The sequence below is a fragment of the Mobula hypostoma genome, chromosome 6 (assembly GCF_963921235.1).
Source record: "Mobula hypostoma chromosome 6, sMobHyp1.1, whole genome shotgun sequence".
NCBI classification, from domain to species: Eukaryota; Metazoa; Chordata; class Chondrichthyes; order Myliobatiformes; family Myliobatidae; genus Mobula; species Mobula hypostoma.
This window is the reverse complement of record NC_086102.1, coordinates 125,456,538-125,484,519: the sequence shown is the minus strand read 5'-3', so window position 1 is coordinate 125,484,519 and position 27,982 is coordinate 125,456,538. Positions and strand designations below refer to the sequence as shown.

At 40.5% G+C, this 27,982-nt stretch overlaps 1 protein-coding gene across 4 annotated transcripts in view; it reads left to right on the top strand.

Annotated features, from left to right (window-relative positions):
• LOC134348367 (partitioning defective 3 homolog B-like) overlaps positions 1–27,982 on the top strand; it is a 1,227,036-nt gene that overhangs the window by 383,073 nt on the left and 815,981 nt on the right. For 3 of the 4 annotated variants that reach the window (XM_063051617.1, XM_063051616.1, XM_063051618.1), the window contains one exon: positions 7,788–7,959. In XM_063051617.1, coding sequence (XP_062907687.1) covers positions 7,788–7,959 — 172 coding nt within the window. Of the gene's footprint in view, positions 1–7,532; positions 7,691–7,787; positions 7,960–27,982 lie in introns of those variants that run through there. The other variant, XM_063051619.1, reaches the window with a different exon arrangement.

Here is a 27,982-nt window from a genome sequence, read left to right as displayed (position 1 = left end):
TCAAACTGAATATGGCTATTGAACCATCAGCAGCAAGAGGTAATATTTCTGCATTTCAAAAATATATTTTATAAAGATAAAGAGAAAGATTTTTTTTAAAGTTTAGCTTTATTTGTCACATGTACACCAAAATGTACAATAAAATGCGGCGTTTCAGTGACTAATGCAGCCCAAGATGTGCTGGAGGCCTTAGCTGGCAACGTGCTTCCAATGCAAACATTCCATGCCAACAATTTACAAACCTCTAACTGTATGTCTTTGTATTATGGGAGGAAACCAGAGCATCCACATGATACCGGGAGGAACGTACAAACTTATTTTAGACAATAGTGGAAATTGAACCCTGATCTTATAGCTGGCACTGTAAATTGTTATGCTAACCTCTATGCTACCATGTTTTGCACGTATTATTCATAATATTTGCAGTAAATCAGGTCATAACTCTCTACGTTCGTTGTACTATCAGTTCCCTGCATTCCCTTGCAGGGTGACAACAGCATTCTTCTTTCAACTTTAAATGAGCAACTTGAAGCATTTGAGAGTCTGTTAAATAGGACCCAGCCCTTCATTGTCCAGTATTGGCAGAACCCTTGACTATGGTCTTTCCCTGTGGACTCTACTGTGGCTGCACCAAGATACAGTGCACCTCCCAGCACATACTCCTGTACCTCACAGTCGGCAGCATTTTCTTGTGTACACCTCCTTACACTGGAAAATCACCGTCTCACCATCCAGCCTATTAGCTGTGCTCACACTCGAGCAATGGTGAGGGAGTGGTGCATAGTTTGAGGTGCCATCTAATTGGAATGTATTAAGTATGCTATGACACACTTTTTGAAGAAAAACATGGCACTCCTCCTGGTCATCTCCCAATCTCAAAATATAGATGTAATTGGTTATTTACCTCATTAGTACTTGTGGAATTTTATAGGGTGCATCTTGGCTGTCATGTTTCCTACATTACACCATTGACTCAATAAATAAGAAAGCCTGAGAAAAAAACGCCATCATGACGGTGTCTGGATAACTCCACTCGGAGTTGAGGGCGTTCTCCTTTATATATTTTGGGCTCGATGTAGTAGTGATGCCTGATGGGCTGGGTGAATTGACTGCCTGATTCTGTTGGGTAATTGGTGCTGTTAATCACCTTTGCTTGTTTCAGGATGGGCAAGCAAAAGTGAAAACAGCCATCAGTGATAGTTAGTTTTAAATTTTACATTGTTTGCCTATGAAGTATTCCTAAAAGAGGAGTAACAGGTCAAACTCTGCACTCATACTGCTTTATTTCAGGTGGGTACTGCATGGGATTATTTGTCTTAAAAAGAAATCTGCTCCCGGAGGATGTCTAGAGTAGCAGCACTTAAAGTTAAATACTCTAAAAGGAAGCATATGTGACAAGCTGATGAAAGCCCAGCCTTAACCTGCCCTCTAAAACATAATGATTTTTCAGTGTGGTTTCTCAAAACTTCACAAATGTACAGTGACCTCAATATGGCTGCACATCATACATGACGTCAGTTGAATAAATTTTTGACATTCCTGTGAAAATTGTCTCTGTAAATGAACCCAATTAGTAGCCTGCCTGTAGGGGAAAAAAGGAGAGTTGAAATTTTGGTTTGCATTGTTCCTTTGGGGATTTGTTTTTGAGGGAATTTCAGTAGAGCTGAGATAATGGCATTTAGTCTGTCTGCAAAACTGGGAATGCCACGGGAGAGGAAAGCTGCAAGAGAAGAAAAACATGAAAAACATAGAAACCAATTTGTGCATGTTGCCTTCTTTAAACTCAATACATTTATACATTGTCATGGATTTTCTGCACTTCAAATCATTCGATTGAGGAAACTACCCTTAAGTGAACCATTAAAACAGAAGAAGCTGTATGATTTCTCTAAGCATCAAAGAAACAAAAGCTTAAATGTTTTCACCTGTAGAGAGTACATATTTGTTGTACACTATATTTTATAGCTTTTTATAACTTAAGCTTATTCTCCCCTCATAAAATTAGATAGCTATCCACAACCCACTTCAGTTTGCTGATCGACACTATAGGTCTATAGCAGACATTACTCACTCACTCTGCACTCCGCTCTGGATCACTTCGACAACCAGAACATGTACACCAATCAGGCTGTTGTTCATTAACTACAGCTGGCCATTCAATACCATTATCTCCTCCATACATATTATCAAACTCCAACTCAACCTCTGACCTACCTCTCCAATTTGACACTTGACTTCCCCATTGGGAGACCAGAATCGGTGTAGATCAGTAACATCATCTTCTCAGCATTGACCAACACCACAGACATACCTCAGGGCTGCTCTACTCTCTCTATGCTGACTACCGTGCGGCTAGGCACAGCTGTAGTTCCATCTACAAATTTGCTGATAACACCACTTGTTGGCAGAATCACAGATGGTGATGAGATGACGTACACGAAAGAGATAAGTCAGCTGGTTGAGTGCTGTCTTAACAACAGACTTGCATTCAATGTCAACAAGGCCAAGGAACTGATTGTGGACTCTAGGAAGAGGAAGTCAGGTAAACACACACCAGTAATCTTTCGGCAGAAAATGTGAGCAACTTCAAATTCCTGGGTGTCAACATCTCAGAGAATCTATCCTGGGTCAGACACAAGAAGTTGTAACCACATCTCTGTTAGAAGAATGTGGAGATTTACTTTGTCGTTGAAGAATCGTGACAAACTTTTACATATGTACAGTAGAAAGAATACTGACTAGTTTCATTACGACCTGGTACGGAAATTCCAGTACACAGGAGTGCTGAAGACTACAGAGACTAGTGGACTCACTAGTTCCATTATGGGAACAGCTCTACACACTTCACTATAGACATCTACAACAGGCAATGTCTCAAAAAGGTAACCTCTGTCATCAGGCATTTCCACCATCCAGACCATGCCCTCTGTTCAATGCTGCTGTTGACTTGAAGTTCAACTGATTTGAAGAAACTTAACACTAGCTCGGAATGTAATTTTAACCTCTCAATCCTGCACTGATATGATTATGTTGTTTATTTTGCACACGTGTGATTTATGAAAACTTATGTTAATTTAAGTTAATGTTAACTTATGTTTGTCCTTGCTCTATAATGTACCATAATGCTGCTGCTGCAAGCAACTCATTTTCATGTATTTATACCATGTGTATGTACGCCAATGGCAATAATAAACTTGAACAACCTCATAAGTAAAAGGATTTAATTTTTCTTTCTGTGAGCAATGATGCACTCCCAATCAACCCAATAAAGTCAGCATCTGTTATTTCACAAGTCAGGAAAGTAGTGATTTTTTTTCCTATTTATATAACTTTAATCTGTCCAGATGGTGTACATCACTCTAGGCAGAATTGCTCCCTCTTTTGAGGAGGCTGCATACTGTTTGCTAATATCACCTGTCTTGCTGAGAGTATGCTTGTCATGCTAATCTACTTGGGGGCCATTCAGTCAGCTGATTGACATCAATTCCATTACCTACCTAAACTCCCCAACTAACAACAAAAATTGAAGTTTGCAATTAACTCTAACATTGGCTTTCTTGGAGAAAATAGTTCCTCATTTCCCTCCACAATTTGTGAAGAGCTACCTTTTGACAACATCACTTTGTTGGCCTGCTTCTTATCTTAAGGTTATGTTTATTTCTTTTTTTTATTATTCAGATACAGTGTAGAACCGGCCCTGCTGGCCCAATGAGCTCACTACCCACCAATCCACCTATTGATCCCAATTAATCAACTAACTGGTACATATTTGTACTGTGAGAACAAAGCGCGGCACCTGGAGGAAATCCACAGACTCTCATGGGGAGTATGTTTAACCCACTCACGTCCTCTGAACTTTCCACCATCCCTATCACTCTTTAGGGTCTTTGCACTCTCCCTGTTTGTTGCTTCACCATTAGCAGATTTGAATTTCTAAGATATGTCTTGTTTCCAAGCTTGGAAAATCCTCCTGAAACCTCTCCATTTCTCTGCCTTTCGCATCCTGCAAAACCTGCCTCATTTTGTAATACACATCAAAGTTGCTGGTGAACGCAGCAGGCCAGGCAGCATCTGTAGGAAGAGGTGCAGTCGACGCTGAGATGCTGCTGGCCTGCTGCGTTCCTGAAACGTCGACTGCACCTCTTCCTACAGATGCTGCCTGGCCTGCTGCGTTCACCGGCAACTTTGATGTGTGTTGCTTGAATTTCCAGCATCTGCAGGATTCCTGTTGTTTTCATTTTGTAATAGATCTCATGTGGCTTGGTCAAATTATGTAAAGCTTTCTGAGACATTCTACAACACTAAAAATGTAATATAAGTACAAAAATGTTGTGACTAGGTAGCCAAATGATTTCCTGAGCTGCAGTTGGTTTTAACAGAATTTCCTTAAAAATGATTCAGCAGAGGACCTGCAGCTTCACAGCCTCACTGTTTGAGCAGTAGGATGTAAATGGTAATGATTTGGGGAATGGTTCATGCTTCACTTTGTTCACAGCTAGCTTTGGATCCTACAGCGATAATTGAACCTTCATCCCACACAGTCTGGTTTGTCACTGTCCACATCATCATGCACATCCATGCTGTTTTGTCTCATTGATTTGTCCTGTTACTTTTAGTTTTGCTTTGATGTGCTAGAAAGCCTTCAAGAGTTTGTCTGGAGCTCTGGGAAACTGGTTAGCTTGTGTCAGTTATACGTGACCATAATTTTGACTTAATTTCAATTGGACTTGATAAGCATTTGGATAGAGTTGGTAACTGTGGAAAATTAGAACATACGTAGGTCAAACAACGTAGAAAATTTGAGTACTGTGGCCCTTCAGCCTATCATGTCTATACAGACCGTGATGCAAAATTACACAAATCCAATTTGCCCGTTCATTGTCCATGTCCTTCTATTCCCTGCCTAAATGCCCCTGAAAACTCTGAAATTTACCTTATTTTACCACTTTCCCTGGCACCATGTTCTAGTCATCAGTTACATAAAAATAAACTTCCCTCACAAAACTTCTTTAAATTTCTCCCTTCTCATTTCAAAACTATGCCCTCCAGTATTTGAGATTTCCACCCTGGGAAAAAGACTGACTATCAACATTCAATTCAATTCTACCTTATCTGTGCTTCTCTTAATTTTATAAACTTCTATCAGGTTGCTCCTCAACCTTTGATGCTCCAGAGAAAACAATCCAAGTTTGTCCACCCTCTCCTTATAGCTCATATACTCCAGTCTGTACAACATCCTGGTGAAACTCTTCTGTGTCCTCACCAAATGCCCCTCGTCTTTTCAATAATATGGCGATCAAAACAGCACACCACAGTCCAAACGTGCCCCACCTAAAGTTTTATGCAGCAGCAATGTGGATTGTCAACTTTCATGACCAATACCTTGACCAACAAAGGCAAGAATATCATACACATTCTAGTCTTGCAATCCAAGACCCTCTGTGTATCAGTGCTCTTCCAGATATGTTACTGCATACTACTTCTTGCATTTGACCTTCCAAAATGCAACACATTACATTTAACTGGATTAAATTTCATAATTTTTTTTCTCTGCCTAAGTTTCCGATTGATCTACATCATGCTGTGTCCTTCAACAGTTTTTCGTGTGAAACATCCTGGTTTCCTTGGCTGCATAAGTCTAGAGAAGACAACCTTCGGCTCTGCCAAACTCTCGAGATTGAGGCACACTCGGTCTCACCCCAAACCCCGGTTTGTGTGGATGCTGTGTCATTTGCTACCCTGTTACAAATTAATGCCACAAAATAACGGACAGTACACTGCATAGGAATTATATTTATAAATCTTAACTAAAGGGTTAGTAAAGAATAACAGAAAGAAAAGGGCCCATCTAATTAAACAGTCAAATGTGCACAAGTCGGAGCTCATCTTGAATTTCTCTGTCACTCACGCGCTGGGTCCTCGGTCAGTGTGAAAGCACACACTGCCTTCCGAACGTCGCTCTCAATCCATCTCGAACAAACTGGTCTCTCACCGGATCATATGCTACGACCGGTTCTCCCCAGCATCTTCTCTCTTCATCTCCTGTCGAACAACAGCCCCAAGCCCAACCTTAGTGACCCTCACCAGAGAAACCTCCCCTTAATTGGACCATCCTAATTGGATGGCACACATTTCTCCTCTGTCTTATCTTCAACAATAGCCCAAACATAAGCTGAAAACAAGCAGCTTGCACAGAATAGCAAAAAATGCAATACATACAGCATAACAGTAAAAAATATGAACCAGTAGAGTTATACAGAACTCTACTGATTTTCATATCAAAATTGTACTTCTGTAAGAGAGAAAACTGTGTCTTTGAGAGGATTACATAGTTGCATAGTTTTGAAATGTATCTGAAAAAAAATACTTGCCTATAAGAAATAGAAAACCAGGGAAGGGTTGCCATTGGATCTTCTCTTGAACAGCTTCCTTAACAGATTCTCTTGACAAACCCAAAGTGAGGATTGATTTATGATTTGTTAAGATTTATGGCTGGTGATCAAAATGGCTGAAACTTGCTATGCATTGCAGGGTTCATCTGAAAACAACACACAGGTAACTTACTGTGTATGAACACAGCTCTGTGATACATTATACATGAAATATATTTTTCTACTTCAGTTCCGCAACTTTATGAATGGAATTTGTTTATCCCACTCTGGAAATACCACCTTTATTCATTATATTTAATCTGAAGCTCATCTGGTGCTGTATACGGTACGACTCTATTGACTCACCTTACTGGGGACTTTGTGGTGCTGGACAGGCAAATTCTGGTGGACTATTGGAACTTGTTATACCCAACATAATTTTAAGTCACTTTCTTAAAAAGATGTTACACAAGTGTCATAAACTTTCCAGTGAATCCCATGAGATTTAAGGAGTTTCTGGAAAAAGAGGCCCTGGAGAGTTTCAAGGGAGCAGAGGAAACAGGACCTCAGAGTTGCAGGGTAGTGTTTGAAATATCACCAAGTGTAGCAGATTGCAAACCACTAGAATTTCCAGGTAATCTGATAACAAACTATCAGAGTAAATTAACTTAATCTGTAACATCTGCACCTGAAGGAGAATAGGATGGATAAAATGAGGCTGAACATTAAAACAAAATGAACAATTTAAAAGAAACACAACAAACACTGGAGACATTTAACATGGGGACCCTGCAGAAAGAAGAATGGAGTTAATGTCTCAAGTCTGATACCCTTCTTTAGAACTGATGAAGAGACTTAGACTGAAATGTTGACTCTCTTTTCATGAATGCTGTCTGAACTGCTGAACCATTCCAACATTTTTTTTAAAAATTACTACTTTTAAAACATAGGGGATCCTAATACATAGATCTATTTAATCCTGGCATCATTCAGTTTTTCACTAGTTCCTTTAACTAGAGGGCCAATAAGACCATTGTGTAATCAGCTTGGATTTCAGCAAATAAGACCATTGTGTAATCAGCTTGGATTTCAGCAAATCTATTGACAAGGTTCCATAGGACAACTCGAAAAGTAAAACTAAAAGGCTACGAGATCCAAGGGAAAATGGCAAATTGGATCTATAATTGATTTACAGGAGTAAGCAAAGGATAATGGTGTATGGGTGTTGAAAGTGTCACCTGCAATAATCTCAAAGCTCCATGGGTTAATTTAGTGTCTCCAAAAATTGATTCTCGAGTATGTCAATGAAAAGCAGCAAGGTGAACATAAAGGTTGCTTTAGGTGCTATGATTATACAAGTTGTAAAGTAAATAACTCTGGCATATGTTCTTTGACATTCTGTTTGTTGTCCTAAAGCTTGTTGCAGTATATGAAGAACAAGAGGCGCAGCGTGCAGATGAAGTCGCCGATGGCAATGTGAGTGACAGACATAGCCCGGACACATTTGAGAGTGAGCTCGCAGCACAGCTTGCGGCTTTTCAGCCTATTACAGGAGAAATTGAAGTTACCCCCTCGGCACTGAAAGCCAGTAAGTAGACATCGCTTTTGTTAGTCTTTACTTGAATTTTGCTCCCACAATTCATGTTGAGCTAAACTTACTGCTGTGCACACACCTGCCTTTATACCTCAGCTTCAAGTAGTAGCTGGCCACACTGTCAGTGGTGTCTGGGATCTAGTGAATATAAAGTCTGAACAACAAGCTCAATGAAGTCCGCTCACTTCAATATGCATTTGTTCAATCTACTGAACCTGGGAAACTGGTTTAGACATTGTTGTAGTTCAGAATCAGAATCAGAATTACTTTATTGCCAGTATGTGAAACAAACCAGATTTGATTATGAATCAGCGCCAAGCAAAAAACACAGGACAATACCACGACAGATAACACATTAGCAATCAACAATTTTCAAGACAATAGTGCAAACAGCCATGAGCAATCAACATTTAAGAGAAAGGTCACATGTGCAAACGTCAATAATCAAACTTAAATAAATGTGAACATATGAACAGACTCAATAATTGTCAACAGAACAAGAAGAGCACGAAAGACTAAGTAGTGGATGCTAATAACAGTTAGGGTATTAAACTTGAGTGAGTATTGTTGAAAAGTTGGATAGCTACAGGGAAAGAAGCTTCAGAGATGTTGTGTAGTCATGCTGATAATGGATGTAGTGTCTCCCTGATGGTAATTTGGTGAATAGGTGACTGCTAGGGTGGGTGGAGTCAGCAGTAATATTTTTAGCACTCTTCTTCACTCTGGTGATGAAGAGGTTTTTTATTGTTGGTAGCTGACAGCCAATGATCTTCACCACTGAGTGGACCACTCACTGCAACCTGGACTTGGAGAGGAAAGAGGCGACAGGAAACCAGATTTTGATAGAGATGGTCACAACACTCTCAAAGATGGCTGAGTAAAAATTAATCAGGCTATGCCCTGAGATGTTAAGTTTCCTAAATTGGCATAAGTAGAACAATCTCTGCTGGGCTTTCCTAGTGGTGAACTTAATGGATTGGTAATGGTAGTCCCCAGGAATTTCTAAGCAGGGGCAGGTAGGGGGTTGTTGGCAGAAATCCACTGTCTTAAAAGCATTTTACTCCAAGTTGTTACAAGTGCACCATGCTGCAAGATGGTCTACCTCTGTTTGATATCAGGTCTCATCATTACTAGAGATGAGACCAACTACAGTCTTGTCATCTGTGAACTTTAGGATTTTAATGGATTTGTCTGTGAAGGTACAGTCATTTGTAGAAAGTGAGAACAGGAGGGGTGAAAGAACACAACCTTGGGGAGAGCCTGTGCTTATAGACATTGGGTTGCACAAGTAAGAGCCCAGCCTTACTGCTTCCTTCCGGTCAGGAATTGCATAATCCACTGATAGATACCATAGGGTACAGCTAGCTGACTTTGCTTACTGTGGAGCAACTCTGGAAAATGGTATTGAGGGCGGAGCTAGAATCCACAAACAAGATTCTCACATAGGTGATGGGGAGTACAAATGTTGAAGAATGTAATGAAGGCACAAGTTAACTGCGTTTTCAACCGAGCAATTTGCTCTATAAGCAAACTAATGGGCCAAGAAGAGGATCAGTAATGAAGTTAAGGTAGGCCAACATCAGATGTTCAAAAGGTTTCATAATTACTGAATTCAGGGCGACTGGCCTATAATCGTTGTCCAGTGATCTTGCCTTTCTTGGGAACTGGAACAACTGTAGCAACTTTAAAACAGTCCAGAACCCCAGATAATCGCAGGGATGTTTAAGTACCCCAGTGAAGACAAGTGCTAGCTAATCCGCACGTGCCTTAGAGTACCAGGTGAGACACCATCAGGGCCTGCAGCTTACCTAATATTCTATTTTCCAAATAGTTTGCAAATGTCTTCTTGCTTCATAGAAAGTATAGGGTGGGATGGAGGGAGGGAGCTGAAGAAAATCATTGTGGCTGGGGTGAAGGGGGGTGGTGATATTGGTTGTGAAGGGGGGGGTAGGAGCTCACCATATAAGGATCAGAGGAAGTGAGGAGAGATAAATATTGATTGTTCTTACCAAACCAGCAATAAAACTAATTAAGCTGATTGGCCAAGGTAGGGGACAGGGAGTCTTGGAAGCCTTTCTGTCTGAACCTGGGAAGACTTTGCAGGGAATTTCAGACACTGCCAGGCTATTGTTGTTGAAGGCTCACCCCAGCCGATCCTGGTAAGTGTCTTTTGCCACTTTCAGAGCTTTAATAAACTGTAGTTTTTCAGAGAGATATTCCTCTCTGTTTCTAGACATGTGGGCATGATCCTTTGCAGATGTGATAGTCCTCAACTACTCAGTGAATCACAACTTATGATTGTTATCCTCACAATGATCTTTTTAGGAAGACACTCATCTTCAAGATCTTCATTCCCTCAGCTTCAAGACTTGGATATATAAATACCTTTGTATGCTTTCTGCCTATCTTACTTTTTTTGTGAACAGTTTTGTTTTGCACCACATCCTTGGAGCATTAGCATATACATCAGCAAGGTAAGCTTCAGGCGTATTGAATAATGTGATGAAGGCTTGAACTTCTGGCAGCATTTGGTAAAATTCCATCTTCCAAAGACATGCTGGTGTAATTCTACACTGCCCTCATATAGAGTATCCTCACCTTAGCTATTGCAGTCTTGTTTGATACAGCAGCCTCCTGTCACAATGTAAAAAAACTACAGAGAACTCTCGGGTCAGCAGAAAATGTCACTGGCTGCAATGTACTATCACTGCAGGACTTGTATGTGTCCAGGACAAAGAAACAGGCAGGAAAAATCATCTACCCACCCTGAAACTGCCTTTTTCAAAAACTCCCATCTGGAAAGGACTATTAAATTTTCCTGGTACCTTAAAAGCTTCTTCCCTCAGCCAGCTAATGTGATCACCCATTGTAGTGAGCCCGCCAGCCCTCTCTATCATATTGTCACAGCACTGTACTTTTTATTGTGCTGCTTACATTGTTATTTATGTTTTATGAGCATTTTATTCCATATTCATCATTTAATCTCTTCTTTATTTTCTAAATTATTCCTTATTCTTTATAATTGTTGAATGCTGTTTTTTTGTTGCGTGCTGCATCCTGACTAACACACCACTGCAAGTCTAATATGTGTAAGCAACAAAAATATTGCTGGATGTGAGCCAATTTGAACTGCTCCTAGGCAGAGCAATGTTTGCATATTATAATCCACTTATTTCATGTCTTAGCACTTGGAGAAGCAAGTTAGTTGGGTTTGTCTTTCCATTAGTCAAGCATAAATGCTATTGAGAAAACATATGTTGGGGTTATGTTCAGTGACACTGCAGCTCAATATTCTGGTGCTCTCAGGCCCAATTTTAAACATTGACAATGTACCCACTCTGCCAGAGATGTTGGCTCATTTTTGGTCATACTGTGGTAAAATTAGCCACTTAACCTAACAGAAGCATGAAGTGTGGGAATAAGATAGTAGGGTGTAATTTATTGATCACCTGTTGGATTATAATTATGCTGACATTTACTCCCGTCTTATAAAATGAAGGCTTTTGGCATATAATCCTTAGTAATTTGAAGTCGTGATCTCACTGTTGGATATTAAGGAGAGAAGAAGAGAAGCATCTGGGTCACATTAACCTTTTGAAATCTCCACATGCCCTTGGTTTATCTATGTAAAGAAAACAGAGGTCAAGTGATGAATGCAGAGGAAACAGCAGGTTAAAGCTCACATTATTTTGCATGGGAGTGGGAACTGACCTTTGGCTGCTTGTGAAGGACAGTGGAAATTTCCAGTGCTGATTTGTGAAAAATTAAATGCTGACCGTTTAGTGTAGTTTTCCCTCTTTTAATCAGTGTTTGCACATTGCTTCAAAGATATCTAGTTTCAGCCACAGCTTCAGCTGCCGACCATGGATTTCAGCTTGCTAATTCTAGGGACAGGCAATCTGTAGTTTACAGTTGGCTTGAACATTTTATTTTGGTAATGTTGAAAATAGATAATCGCTGTTTGTTTTGATTTGAAAAGTGCCATAATTTTTATACATTAACATCCGGTAGCCATATCAGCTTTGGTAGCGAATTAACGCACACAGAATGCTGGAGGAATTCAGCAGGTCAAGCAGCGTCTACGAAAATGAATAAGGAATTGGCATTTTGGTTTGAGACCCAGCATCAGGGCTGGAAAGGAAGGGGGAAGTTGCCAGAATAAGGTGGGGTAAGGGGAAGGAGGACAAGGTAATTGGTAAAGCCAGCTAGGTGGGAGGGGATCAAAGTAAGAAGCTGGGATGAGATAAGTTGAAAAAGCAAAGGGCTGGAGAAGAAAGAATCTGACAGGAGATCATAGTGGATCACGGGAGAAAGTGAAGGCAAAAAGGCACCGGGGGAGGTGATAGGCAGGTGAGGAGGAGAAGTAAGAGGCCATAAAGAAGAGGAGACGGGGAGGAGAAAAGTTACCTGAAGTTGAAATCGAGTTTATGCCATCAGGTAGGAGGCTACTGAGATGGAGTATGAGATGATGTCACTTCAACCTGAGAGTGACTGCACTGTGGCAGAAGAGGAGGCTGTGAACTGACATGCCAGAACATGAATGGAGAAAGGAATTGAAATGGCTGGTCACCGGGAAATGGAGCTGAGGTGCTTACAAAGTGGTTCTCCCGTGTATGTTGGGTCTCACCAACGTAGAGGGAGACTGCATCGGAAGCACCGGGTACAGAAGACGGCCCCAACAAATTTGCGGGTGAAGAGTTGCTTCACCTGGAAGGTCCATTTGGGCATTGATTGAAGGTGAGGGAGGAGGAGAATGGGCAAGTGTAGCACTTCTGTTGCTTGCAGCGAAAAGTGCCAGGAGGAAGATTAGTGGGAAGGACAAATAGACAAGGATATCACGGAGGGAGTGATCCCTGTGGAAAGTGTCACTATCCCTCTCCACTCTCCATTTTCTGGAACTTGGCATACAAGGGATTTCTCCAGTTTCAGAGATTTCAGATAAGGGAGTCAGTTTTTGAAGAGAATGCTTGGGGATAACCTCTAGGGTGAAGAATAGAATAGATGTAGCACTGTATGTTAAAGAATTAATTACAACTGGGCAAAAGGGGGAGAGAGAAGAAGTATCAAGCAAGAAAGGTCAACAAATGAGATTTCATAGGTTGACCTGAGAAACAAACAAAATGGGACAATCACATAGTTCGGAGTGTGCTATCAGATTGAGACAGAAAGAGCAACTAGGTAGACAAGTTATTATAGACCAATTTTAATCAACCTCTCCACATCCTCAATTTTTAGAGTGTTTCGCAAGTTTTGCTCATAGTGTCTATAGGCTCTGCAACTGTCAAAGCCAAAGTCAAAGTAAACTTATTATCAAAGTACGTATATGTTACCATATACATACTTTGAAATTCATTTTCTTGCAGGCATTTACAGGAAAATAAAGAAATACAATAGAATTTATGAAAAACTATGCATGAACTCAGACTGACAAACTTCTATTGTGCAACAAAGGACAAGTCATGCCAATAATAAGTAAAAAAGTAAATTAATAATATTGAGAACATGAGTTGTAGATTTCTTGAATGTGAGTCAACAGATTGTGGAGTCAGTTTCAGCACTGAGGTGAATGAAGTTATCCGTACTAGTTCAGAAGCCTAATGGTTTTAGGGTAATAACTTCCTGAAACTAGTAGTGTGGGATGGCAAGGGTCCTTGACGATGGATGCTGCTTTCTTGTGGTAGTGTCTTATATAAATGTGCTCTTTGGTGGGGAGAGTTTCAGGGATGAATGACGCCTGGTTGCTTGAGGAAGTTTAAGGAGGGAAGATTTTGAAACAGATATACAAAAGGTTGCAGAGACAGGAAAGGTCAGTGGGCATGAGTGAAGGAGAGTTGTCACTGGATAACTGGGAAAATTTTAACAGCCTTGGAGAAATAAGACTGGGGTGACAAAATGTAAGAGTGCTCATTGGGCTGCCTATTGGGAAATTACATAAAATCAGGATTTAAGTTAGGTAATAGGGGAAAGGAGTGCTTATTGGTGGTTGGTTCAGTGACCAAGGGACAAGAGTTTCAAACTTTGGTGAAAAATGTGGTGGCGATCTGAGAAAAGACTTTGTTTAACTCAGAGTAGTTATGATCTGGAATTCACTACCTGCGGTGGTTGTGAGAGCAGAATCAATTAATGTGTGGAGGAACTGGATAAACACTTAACAGAAAATAATTTCCAGGAGAATAAAGACCAAGGGAAATCAGTGAGGAAGCAAGATTATTTTACTGGGATTCACTGGGCTGAATAGCCTCTATCGATGCTATTACAAATCTATGATATAGGCCCAAGCATTTTATTAGCACAGTGAAATACTTCTGAAGTAATTTGCAGCTTGTGCAGTTACATGAACAGAAAAGTGCTAATGAGCAGATAATCTTTTCCTGGGATTGATTGAAAAAATAATTATTACTCATGGGAGCTTCGCCACCAAAAGAGGGCAGGTGGAACCTTGATTTAACATCTCAACTGGAAAACTGATGTGCCAGCTTAAATTCAAATCTCCTTGGTGAGACTCAAACCCACAGTTTTCTTAGAGCTAATAACGATGATGTTCTGAACGTGTTGGTTAAGCTATAGGATTTGAAATAAGACTGGAGTCAAAAAGGACACCAGCCCTGTTGCCCTTCAACTTGTAGAAGGTGCTGCTAGAGGCAGAAGTATCAAGCATCGAGTGTTTAAAATTCAGCTTCACCAAGCTTTAATACTAATGGGACATCAAAGCAATTTCTTGCTCTTCAGTTAAGCAGTCACAATGGTGGAGCAGTAAAACTGGATTCTGTAATCATAAGACTTGAATAGATTCATAAAGAAATTGTAAATAAGAGTCTTTATCACAAGAAAAATAAGCCAGCTGTTTTTTTACCAAAGTGTTAGCTATGTTATACCTAAATTTAGTAGTTTGTGTGAAATGAGATCAGAAATTATTTTAAAGTTTGAACCATGCAATACAGGGTAAAGGTTGTGAGTTGTTTTCTTTTTTTTATATGATATTCAGTTTATTAATTGTCCGGTGTTTTTCCTTTCAAGCTGTTTCCCTGTCTGATCATACATTATGACGCTGCAGTTTCTGCACCCAGTTTCAATACTTCCTTCCAACTGGGGGAAAGATGAGTTCCTCTTACCAGAACTAGTTGTTGCTATGCCGATTAATTCCTTTAATTAAAAGGAGAGATGCAGCTGCATCTGATATCTGATTAAGAACAGACTTGGAAGATTATTTTGGATGTACAAATATGGTCATGATTAAAGCCATTCTTTGCAAAAATGTAATTTGAATTCTGTTGGGGATCATAAAAATGTCATCAATGGCATGCCATCACATACTGCAGAAAATTTGGTGTGTCCTTCTATTTAGATGTCCTGATGTTTTGTTTCATTTCCTTCTCTTTTGAAGGGGTTTGAGTTGAGAAATTCCAGAATTTTCGTCGGGTATGTTTACTAATGCTTAATCCCATTACCCTGCGTATTTATAAAAACATTATATTCCTGGCTTTATCTTCAGATCATTTTGGAAATGAATTACTTTTGAGTGGACTTCCTGCCGTGCATAGCTTTGTTGAATGGACAGTTTATCAGTCTCTGTTTATTAAAAATGTGTTTTTTCAGGGTTTGATTCTGGAGGTGTAGGGTGTGTTGGTGGTGGTGGCATAACATTAGCATGAGGTCGTCAGAGAGGGCATGATTCTAGCATGAGAGGGCATGACTTAAGGATTGAAGGGCACCCATTCAGAACAGAAATGCAAAGAAATTTTTGTAGTCAGAGGGTGGTGAATCTATGGAATTTGTTGCCACGGGCGGCAGTGGAGCCCAAGTCATTGGGTGTATTGAAGGCAGAGATTGATAGGTATCCGAGTAGCCAGGGCATCAAAGGTTATGGTGAGAAGGCGGGGGAGTAGGACTAAATGGGAGAATGGATCAGCTCATGATAAAATGGCGGAGCAGACTCGATGGGCCGAATGGCCAACTTCTGCTCCTTTGTCTTATGGTCTTATGAGGTAACAGTGATAGAACTTTCTACATTTGCTCATAAACTGATCTGACAATGTGAAAAACAGATAAAACTGTCTATGTCACAAAAGGAAACAAAGGAGAAGGGTGAGATGAACAGCAAACCAGGCAATATTTGTGGTTAGAGACATGGAGTTAATACTTCAGATCAAAAATCTTTGTCGGAAAGAGGTTTTCCACCATTTTCTGACCTTATTTCAGATTTCCAGCAGCTGCTATTTCAATGGAAAGGGGCTGATTTAGAAAGGAACATTAACAATTGGACATCAGCTTTATTACATATATTATGAATGCTTGGCTACTGAGGAAGAGCATGCTTAAAATGCGTATCATAAGTAATGAGCTGTACAAGTACAATAGAAATATCTTGATGCACAATATGAAGCACTTTGACCTAGTAAATATGGAGAAGTATTTCTACCAGTCAAAGGATCGTTAATTGAGAATTGAGATATAAGGTGATTGAAAAAGAAATCAGATAGGCAATGAATATTTTTTTTACACACAACGAACTATTAAAATATTGAGCTTGCTCTTTGCGGCAATGGTGGAAGCTGAAGCAATGATAACTTTCAGAGGAGGAGTTCTATATATACATGACAAAGAAGTAGAGTTTTGGCGAAACGCTATTGAGTGGGGTTAAGTGATTAGTTCTATTAAAGATCCACACAAGGACGATGGGCTCAATGGCTTTCTTTTGTTCCTGGAATTCATTGGACAGGTGTCAGAGATTATTTTTGTAAACACTAATTTCCTCTGCCCCAGCCTCTCTCTGCATCAGGTTGAATATCCCAGCTGCCTACTAGTACAACTGTTGCTACTGCCTGACGTTTAAAATTTCAATGGGAGTGTTTAAGAGCAGAGTAGAGCACTTACTGACTGTAAGAGTAGTTGTCACAGTAACCAGATGGAAACTTCTTGCAGCGATAGTCTGATGGAGCGAGGTGGCAAGCCATCATTTCACAACAGGCTTCTGGTGCAGGCGTTAGCAGTAGCTCATTAGGCAGCACACTTGCTTCCGATTCAGAAGGTTGTGCATTCAGGACCCATTCCACAGCAAAATAAATCTGATCAAGTTTTGCTTGCATTTGAAAATCATGTTCACACTCTGAAGGATTTTTTTCTTTTGACACATTTGGGGAAGGTGGAAGAAGAACCCTAAGTGTAGGAGAAAGCATTTTGCTTGCACACAATTTCAGACCTAATTTCATCAGTCGAGATAGCCGATACTGAACCATCATGCATTGTCCTTTGGCGGTTTAAAGAAATTATTTTAATTTCATATTGTTTCTGTGCCCACCAGTACAGTGTGAACATTACCTTTTTTTCAGGAATACTCTTAACCTGTCTACACCATGTGGCCAGCTTTCACAAGCCTGCTGTCATGCTTAGAGCATTTTGGTTAAAAGAGAAAGATGATGATGTCAGTTAAGCAACAGAGCATAACTAACACAGCAAGGAACACTTCCAATAAATATTTATGGACACATAGCATAAAAATACCTCCCTTCAAAATAATTGCTGCCTGTGAAATGTGCTGATGATGAAGGACTCAATGCAATGCTGTGTTTTACAAGTACGGTACTTGGCACTGTTGCACAAAAGTAATAAGGTGATCAATGTTTTTTTGATTTGCTGAACTTACTGCAATGATTTTCTTCTGTTTAACTGTTTTAGCTCCAACTTCTTCCTCCTTCCACTTCACCTCTTCTGAAGGAATCTTTCAGCAGGGGGCAGTTTTTCCAGCCATCTTCCTGCACCTTCATAAATTAGCAATCTTTGAGCATGGGCTAGAATTATCAGCAGGAAGAAAGGTAAAGAGAGTTTAATTTTGGGTTTCCATTTTGTTGAGTGTAGACAAAGGGCAGATTTTATTATAGGGTTAAATGATTAATGGGTGTAAATCAAAATGCACTATGTCTTTGGGTAAGAGGCATCCAGATCTACTGGACAGATGGTTAAAATTTGAACTCGTCTTTTCAGCAGTGATATCATGGAAATTTCTTCTGTTACAAAAATTATTCGATATCTGGAACTCTGTCCTACCATGCTGTTACCCTCCTTCCCAGCCCCTAACCCAATTAATTCTTAATTTTCCAAACATGGTATTGTGATTAAAGGTAAAAATAAAGGTTAATAAATTTCTGTTGGTGAGAAAATTTAGGAAATCTGAGTTGAGGACGGTAAGAGGATAAGTTATAGAGAAGTTGTTCACTAATTGATTAGTGGCAAAGGTGGAGGTGACTGATTGCCTCCCTCCTGGTCTTGGGTAGCTAATTCTGTAAAACTGGGGCAAGTAGTGAAGAATTAGAGCTAAGCCCACTTAAGCTATCACACAAAACCTTCCATCTTCCTTCTCCAACAAAATTCAATGGATCAGGAAATTTTGGTATTCTGATTTTTTTTCATGTTGTTGCTAATTGCTGTTAGACCTAGCTTAGTTTTTTTGAGATGGATATTTTCTCGACCACAAGGGTGTTTTTGATTTGCAAATAGCTTAATCAGCATTGGCGAGCATTTGAAATGAAATATCATTGGATCATGATAATTTTGTATCCAGAGAAATAATCAAATGGATTTCACATAATATTCAACTAAATCTGTAGCTGGAACCTTCAAAACATAAGTGAAACTTATTTAAGAATGAGATCTAAGGCACAGAATGCTGAGTCCATCTGGGTAGAGATTAGGAATAGTAAAGGAGAAAAAAATCACTGGTGGGGGTTGCCTATAGGCCACTGATATTGTAACATTGCAGTTGCAGTGGCAGAGGCAATAAGCTAAGAAATGCCTGATGCATGTAAGAATGGAACAGCAGTTGCCCTGGGGTCTTTAATGTGCACATAAATTTGGCGAATTAAGTTGGTCAAGACAGTCTTGAGGAGGACTTCATAGAATGCACTAGTGATGGCTTTCCTGAACAGCATGTTAGTGAATCTACAAGGAAAAGATCTGTCTTAGGTCTGGTCCTGTTCAGTGAGACAAGTAAAATTAAAGATCTTGTAGTTCAGGATCCTCTTGGGAACAGTGATCACAGTATGATTGAGTGTCTTATAAAAATGGAGGGTACAATAGTTTGATCTAAAACCAGTGAATTTTCCTTAAACAATGGGGTCTACAATGAGATGAGGGAGGAACTGACTTGAGTAGACTGGGAACACAGGTCATATGACAGGACAGGTGGGGAACAGTGGAAGGCTTTCAAAGAGGTTGTTCGTGGTGCTCAAAAAAAAGTATCTTCCATTTGAAAGCAAAGACAGTAAGGGTGGGGAGAGCCAGCCTTGGATAACCAAGGAAATAAAACAAAGCATCAAACTAAAAACTCATACATACAAAGTCACCATGAGCAATGAGAAACTGGAAGATTGGAAAAACTTTAGAAAGCAACAAAGAACAACTAAGCAAGTAATAAGGGAAGGGAAGAAACTAGCACAAAATATAAAGCAGGTAATAAAAGTTTGTGGTCTTCACAGTGGAGGACATGACTAGCATGCTACAAAGAGATGTTATGGATGCAATGGGAAGTGAGGAACTCGATACAAATGCTGCCAGCGAAGAAGTAGCGATGAACAAACTAGTGGGCTTCAAGGTAGACAAGTCCCCTGCCCCTGCTGGGATGCATCCCAAGGTGCTGAAAGAAATAATGGACATGTTTGTGATCACTTACTAAAAATTCTCTGGACTCAGTGCAAGTCCTAGCAGATTAGAAGACAGTGAATGTCATACCACTGCATAAAAAAAGATGTAGGCAAAACATGGGTAATTATAGACTAGTTAGCTTAATGTCTGTAGTCAGGAAACTGCTTGAAGGTAACATTAAGGAAGAAATAGCAGGATATCTGGATAGAAGTAGTTCTATCAGGCAGGCACAGTATGGATTCTTGAAGGCAGGTCCTGTTCAGCAAACTTACTGGCATTCTTTGAGGATGTAATAATAATAATAAGTACTTTATTGATCCCAAGTGGGTAATTATTTTGTTACAGCAGCAACATTTAAAAACACACAGCAATAATAATAAATATAATTATAATAACTAATAAAGTACAGAATAATAATATACACAATAAAAATTATCAATGTGCAATAATGTGTAATGCTGTGCAATAATAATGTACGGAATAATAAAACGGAGACTATTGTACTATGATGTGTGTTCTCCTGTCACACAGAGATGAATTCTTGTGTATGCTTATTGCATTTGGTAGGAAAGATTTTCTGTAATGATCCTTGTGAATGTGGAGCTGAATGAGCCTGTTTGAAAGAGTGCTTCACTGCTTATTCAGAAGGTCATGGGGAGGATGTACCTGATTGTCTATGATGAGTAACAGTTTGTTTAGTGACCTCCTCTCCACCACTAACAGTCCAAGTTGTAGCTAAGGATGGATCCAGCTGCATTTATGAGTTTATTTAGTCTTTTTGCATCGCCAACACCAACGCTGCTCCCCAAACATAAACCCGCAAAGAAGACTGTACTCACTATGACAGACTGGTAAAAGATCTTCAACATCCTGCAGCACACACTGAAGGATCTCAGCTTCCTTAGAAAATAGAGTCTGCTTCTTCTAAACAACCTTGGTGTTAGTTTTCCAGTCAAGTCCTGTTGTCGAGGTGAACACCCAGTATTTGTACTCCAACACTACTGCCACTTCTTCTCCCAGAATCGTCACAGTTCTCTTCCTCCTAAAATTAATCACCATCGCCCTGGTTTTGGCCACATTCAGGAGCAGGTGATACCTCCCACACCACTCCACAAACTTGTCCACCAGTACTTTGTAGTCCGACTCCTGCCCATCTCTGATACACCCAACCACCGCAGAATCATAAGAGAACTTCTGCAAGTGACAAGACTCTGATTTGTACTGAAAGTCTGAGGTGTGCAGTGTGAACAGAAACGGAGACAAGACAGTCCCTTGTGGTGCTCCACTACCACTCACCACCATCTCAGACAGAGAACAACCCAGCCATGTAATGGGTCTATCTGTTAGGTAGTCAGTAATCCAGGAGATAGTGGATTTGTCTATGCCCATCCTTTTGCAGCTTCTCACTCAAAGGAACTGGCTGGATTGTATCAAAGGCAATAGAGAAATCAAAAAATGTGATGCTCACAATGCCACCAGCATCATCCAAGTGGGAGTGAGCACTCTGCAACAGGTAGATGACGGCATCATCCTCTCCCACATGAGGTTGGTAAACAAACTGTAGAGGGTCCAATGAAGTTATCAGCTGCGGTCCAAGGTAATTCAGGACCAGCCTCTCCAGCACCTTCATCACATAACATGTCAGAGCAATTGATCTGTAGTGATTAAGTTCAGATGGAGGCAACTTCTTGGGTACAGGAACCGAGCAGGAAATCTTCCATAGCACCAGTATCTTTTCTTAACTCAAACTCAGATTGTAAAGGTGCTTCAAAATACCAGACAGCTGTCTCGCACAGGCCTTCAGTACCCTGGGGATGATACTGTCCGGTCCAGTAGCCTTACCTTGATGTAGTCTCTCCAGCTGTCTCTTAACCTGACCTGCCATCACAGTCAGGTGGGGGAAGGTGGTCATCCCCATGGAGGCAGGATACTCCAAAGTTGGGGGGGCGTTTGGAACAGAACACTCACAGAGGGAAGGGAGGGGTGGAGGGAGAAGGCTTCTCGGGTAGGGAGGGTGTGTGGTATGGGCAGGTGGGGGAAGGGACAGCAGGATGTCCCATGCTGAACCTGTTGAAAACAAGTTCAATTTGTTGGCAGCCCTCGATCTTCCTTTCTTTAAACTTGAAGCCAGTGATCTGCTTCATGCCTGATCACGCATCTATTATGCTATTCTGTTGGAGCTTGTACTCTAGCTTCCTGTTGTAGGAGTCTTTGCACTCCCGAAGCTTTGCCCTCAGTTCACTCTGTGCTCGCCCCAGTACTTATGTATCTCCTGACCTGAAGGCTTTCTTCTTCATATTCAGAAGTTCTTTCAGGGCATGGTGTTGGGAAAATAATGTACAGTCCTGGCTGGCAAGATGGTGTTCTCACAGAATTTGATATAGCTTGTGATACAGTCAGTCATTTTGTTAATATCCTTCCTGTGTGGCTCACATTACACATCCCAGTCTGTCCTCTCAAAGCATTCCTGCACTGCTTTATTAACATCCTGAGGCCACCTCCTTGCAATCCTTGTTGACACAGGTTGCCGCTGGACAAGAGACATGTACCTGGGTGACCAGACTATGATCGGATCTGCCAAGTGGGGGAAGGGCAGTGGCTCTGTATGTGTCCTTTACATTCGCACACAGAAGGTCCAGTGTTCTGTTGTCCCGTGTAGGGCAGCTGGCATATTGATAAATGTTGGTATTGTTGCCTCAAGAGAAATATGATTAAAATCCCCGGTAACAGCCACAAAAGCATTGGGATATAATGGGTGCAGTGGATAGAGAGGAACAGGCGGATGCTGTATTCCTCTTGGATTTCCAGAAGGCATTTGATAAGGTGCCAGATAAAAGAATTATCCATAGATAAAGGTGCATGCAGTTGGGGATAATGTATTAGCATGGATAACGGGTTGGCTAACTAATGGAAGGGAGAGAGTTGGGACAAATGGTTGTTCCTCTGCTTGGAAATCAGTGGAGATGAAGGATCACCAGCATTGGTGCTGGGCTCATAACCGTTTGAACTATATATTAAGGATTTGGAAGAAGGGACCAAGTGTAATGTATTTTAAGTTTGTCGATGACACTAAATTGAATGGAAAATAAAATAGTCTAGAGGACACAGAGTCTGCAAAGGAAGGTTTAGTGAGTGGGTCAGGGTCAGGCAGATGGAGCACAATGTTGGTAAAGGTGAGGTTAATCCACTTTGGAAGAAAATATAGAAGATTAAATTATGATTTAAATAACAAAAGATTGCAGCATGCTGTTATGCACGGGGACCTGGGAGTTCTTGTGAATGAATTGCAAAAGGTTGGCTTGCAAGTGCAACAGGTTAGCAAGAAAGCATGTGGAATGTTAGCCTTCATTGCTAGAGTGATTGAATTTAAGGGCAAGATTTGAATTTATGCTGCAACTATGCAGGGCACTGGTGAGGCTGCACTTGGAGTACTGTATGTATTTCTGGTATTGTTACTTGAGGAAAGATATATTGGCTTTGGAGACAGTTCAGCAGATTGATTCTGGAGATGAAAGGGTAAGTTTATGAGGAGAGAGTGAGCCATCTGGGATTATACTCACTGTAATTCAGAAGAATGAGGGATGATCTTATAAAAATATGAAAGGGATACATAAGATAAGCGGTAGGAAAGTGTTTTCTGTGGTAAGTGAGATGAGAACTAGGAGACACAGAATGAAGATATGGGGGAATGGATTTAGGACAGAGATGATGAGAAACTGCTTTTCCCAGACCATAGTGAATCTGTGGAATTAAATTTATTTAAGGCACAGTTGGGTACCTGCATGGCAGGGGAGTTAAAAGTTATGAAGAAAAGGCAGGTAGGTGGAACTGATTTTATGGCCAGATCAGTCATGTGTTTATTGAAAGCTTGTTTTATTTGACCAACTACCTGGCCTAAACCTGCTCCTTTTTTTTATGTTCTTTGCTCTTGATTCTGATCCTTTGAAGTTTCTGTTTGAAAATACTTCTTGCACCCACACCTCCTGATTCCTACAAGTCAGAATTTCTTTGGGTGAAATAGAAGGTGGCTGGCTTGTGAATAACATCAATACACTTTATAAAGCCATCATTAAAGCCAGCCTTCCAAATTGTTTAAATTAGCATTCTCATTCATCAGCCAAACACGTGTACAATCTATGAAGTGTACAATATTCCAGACAGAAAGAATCTTGTAAAGGTTGCCTAGGGTTAAGCAATGTTTGTTGCAATAAGATCAGTTTAAAAAAAAAGGCTGGGAAATAAATAATCTGTTTAAAGTGTGAAGCATGTTTCACAATTGATTTTAAGTGAGAAGGAAAGAAGTCTGCACAATTGCATGAGAATGCAACCAAGCTTAAGGATGGCGATGTAAAATGTAAAGATTTCTTTTAAAATATATTTGCCAATATGAATTATGTATAGATTTTTTTATATTTAAAATGTCTTTATGGCTATTTTGGTTTAGAGTTCTGAACCATTATTGACCACTTTCTCTTCCCCTTACACCCACCCCCACCGTATGAAGGAGCAGACATTGGGTTAGAATTGAAGCAAACACCTGTTGTTCAGTAGTCTTCAGAGATTCGCCATCATTCCACATCAGACCATGTAGACCAGGTACTTGCAGATGTTATTTGGTACTAAACCCCTGGAAGTAGTCATTGCTTTTGACTGTAGTGACAGCAACTTGGGAGAGAGAAAGAACAAAATTTGGGGAGCATACTTGATCACTAAATCTCTGTAGGAACAACTTCTAGTCAGATGGGAAGCTCTGAGAAGTAGTTGGCTGCTAGTGTTAGTGAATGTCTGTCTAGACTGACTTCGTGAGAATCGATGACCTTATTGCTCCTGGTTGTCCATCTGAATCTGCGATCAAAGACATTTACATTAGTTGTGTGCCTAACATTGTTGAAGCCTTCACTTGTCTTGAAACATTAGATCTTTTCGAGTATATGGTCCAGCATTATTTTTTAAAACTTTCTAGCCTTTAGGTTACTTCCACCAACTTGGCAAGATAAGGGCAAAACGGAAGGGAGATGTGGCATTTGACTCATTGTCCATCTATTTTTTTTCCTTTCTGTTTTGTTACTTTTTTATAGCTCTCTTTTATTTTAGTAAGAGTTTGGTGTAGTCAGTAGTGACAGATGAAAAACATTCAGATAATTGAGCTCTGGTCTTTTTCAAGAATACACAAGTATTTACTGTGCCATGCTGCTATCTGACCTATACCATTTGGAGCATGCAGATAAACATAGTTAAGAGAATAATGGACCCAGTGGAGTAATTAAAAGGTAGTAATTAAATCGTGGATTTGTATGTCACTATCAGTTGCAGGACTGGTGCTAGATAGGAAATCCTCCATGGACCAGATTGAAATCACTCCATTTCTTGTTTGCCATTCACATTAAATGGCATGTTTAATTCACTTTTTCGAGTGAGTTTTATTCACTCTTTGATTTTTTTTTTGCATGGTTGCAAGCAGCAGCTGTCAATGTTAGGCACAGAAAATGATTTACTGATTTGTGATAACCATTCTTGCCTGTTTTGGGTATCTGACGTGTTACTGATTTGTTGTCAGAATGTGTCACTTTATAAAAATAAAAGTACTGTGATTTTACTTTTTATCCTTGAGACCTGGTTGGAGCCAGTCCAGTCTGATGACACGACAGTTACCTCACTATTTTGCCAGCTTGAAGTGATGTGCAATCACTTTCCAGCTTCCAACTGATAAGAGCAGATGTTAAAAAGCTATGCTTATTTTGGCTCTGAACAAGATAACCGGTTATAAAAGTTCTATCTGGAAAAAAGGTTACTCTTTAAAGATGAGGCAGCTTGCTACAGCGCAACAAAGAAACTACCTGATCAAAATTGGAGGGGGCGGAGAGAAGGATGTTAATTTTCCTACACTAAGTATAATCTTCAAAATTCCTGTGTGCTTACTGACGACCCTCTAGTCCTTTTTTTGCATTACGGTATATTTTTTGTAAAAGTGTAAAATCTACTGAAACTAAGACTACTGTCTTCATATGGTTTTGGAATACAGAAATGAGAAAAACTGAATTGGATATGGATTCCTGTAATTTGCTTTACTTGTTTCTTTTGGGTCTTATCTGTAACTGTGAGAACATTTGCAATTATATGACACTTTTCATATTTTCAGGAAGTCCAAAAGTACAGACAAGAGACAATAGGTGCAGGAGTAGGTCATTCAGCCCTTCGAGCCAGCACCGCCATTCACTGTGATCTTGGCTGATCATCCACAAGCAACACACATCATAGTTGCTGGTGAACGCAGAAGGCCAGGCCGCATCTCTAGGAAGAGGTAACTTTGACTGTACCTCTTCCTAGACATGCTGCCTGGCCTGCTGCAGTCACCAGCAACTTTGATGTGTGTTGCTTGAATTTCCAGCATCTGCAGAATTCCTTGTGTTTGCGATCATCCACAATCAGTATCCAGTTCCTGCCTTATCCTCATAACCTTTGATTCCACTATCTTTAAGAGCTCTATCCAACTCTTTCTTGGAAGCATCCAGAGACTTGGCCTCCACAGCCTTCTGGGGAAGAGCATTCCATATATCCACCACTCTCTGGGTGAAAAAGTTTTTCCTCCACTCCATTCTAAATGGCCTACCCCTTATTCTTACACCGTGGCCTTTGGTTCTGGACTCACCCATCAGCAGGAACAAGCTTCCTGCCTCCAGCGTGTCCAATCCCTTAATAATCTTATATGTTTCAATAAGATCCCCTCTCAGCCTTCTAAGTTCCAGAGTATACAAGCCCAATCGCTCCAATCTTTCGACATATGACAGTCCTGCCATCCCAGGAATTAACCTTGTGAACCTACGCTGCACTCCCTCAATAGCAAGAATGTCCTTCCTCAAATTTGGAGACCAAAATTGCATACAGTACTCCAGGTGTGGTCTCACCAGGGCCCTGTACAGCTGCAGAAGGACATCTTTGCTCTTATACTCAATTCCCCTTGTTATGAAGGCCAGCGTGCCATTAGCTTTCTTCACAGCCTGCTGTACTTGCATGTTTGCTTTCAGTGACTGATGTACAAGAACACCTAGATCTCGTTGTGCTTCCCCTTTTCCTAACTTGACTCCATTTAGATAATAATCTGCCTTCCTGTTCTTACCACCAAAGTGGATAACCTCACATTTATCCACATTAAACTGCACCTGCCATGCATCTGCCCACTCACCCAGCCTGTCCAAGTCACCCTGCACCCTCATAACATCTTCCTCACATTTCACACTGCCACCCAGCTTTGTGTCATCGGCAAATTTGCTAATGTTACTTTTAATTCCCTCATCTAAATCATTAATATATATTGTAAACAGCTGCGGTCCCAGCACTGAGCCCCGCGGTACCCCACTGGTCACTGCCTGCCATTCCGAAAGGGACCCATTAATCGCTACTCTTTGTTTTCTGTCAGCAAGTCAATTTTAAATCTATGTCAGTACTCTGCCCCCAATACCATGTGCCCTAATTTTGCCCACTAATCTCCTATGTGGGACTTTATCAAAGGCTTTCTGAAAGTCCAGGTACACTACATCCACTGGCTCTCCCTTGTCCATTTTCATAGTTACATCCTCAAAAAATTCCAGAAGATTAGTCAAGCACGATTTCCCCTTCGTAAATCCATGCTGACTTGGACTGATCCTGTTACTGCTATCCAGAAGTGCTGTAATTTGATCTTTTATAATTGACTCCAGCATCTTTCCCACCACCGACATCAGGCTAACCAGTCTATAATTCCCTGTTTTCTCTCTTCCTCCCTTCTTGAAGAGAGGGACAACATTAGCTGCCCTCCAATCCACAGGAACTGATCCTGAATCTATAGAACATTGGAAGATGATTACCAATGCGTCCACAATTTCTAAAGCCACCTCCTTAAGTACCCTGGGATGCAGACCATCAGGCCCCGGGGACTTATCAGCCTTCAGACCCAACGGTCTATCCAACACCATTTCCTGCCTAATATAAATTTCCTTCTGTTCATCCATTACCCTAGGTCTTTTGGCCACTATTATATCTGGGAGATTGTCTGTGTCTTCCCTAGTGAAGACAGATCCAAAGTACCTGTTCAACTCGTCTGCCATTTCCTTGTTCCCCATAATAAATTCACCCATTTCTGTCTTCAAGGGCCCAATTTTGGTCTTAACTATTTTTTTCCTTTTCACATACCTAAAGAAGCTTTTACTATCCTCCTTTATATTCTTGGCTAGTTTACCTTCGTACCTCATTTTTTCTCCGCGTATTGCCTTTTTAATTACCTTCTGTTGCTCTTTAAACTGCTTCCCACTCGTCTTTGCTATGTTATACTTCTTCTCTTTTATTTTTATACTGTCCATTACTCCCCTTGTCAGCCACGGCCTCCCCTTACTCCCCTTAGGAT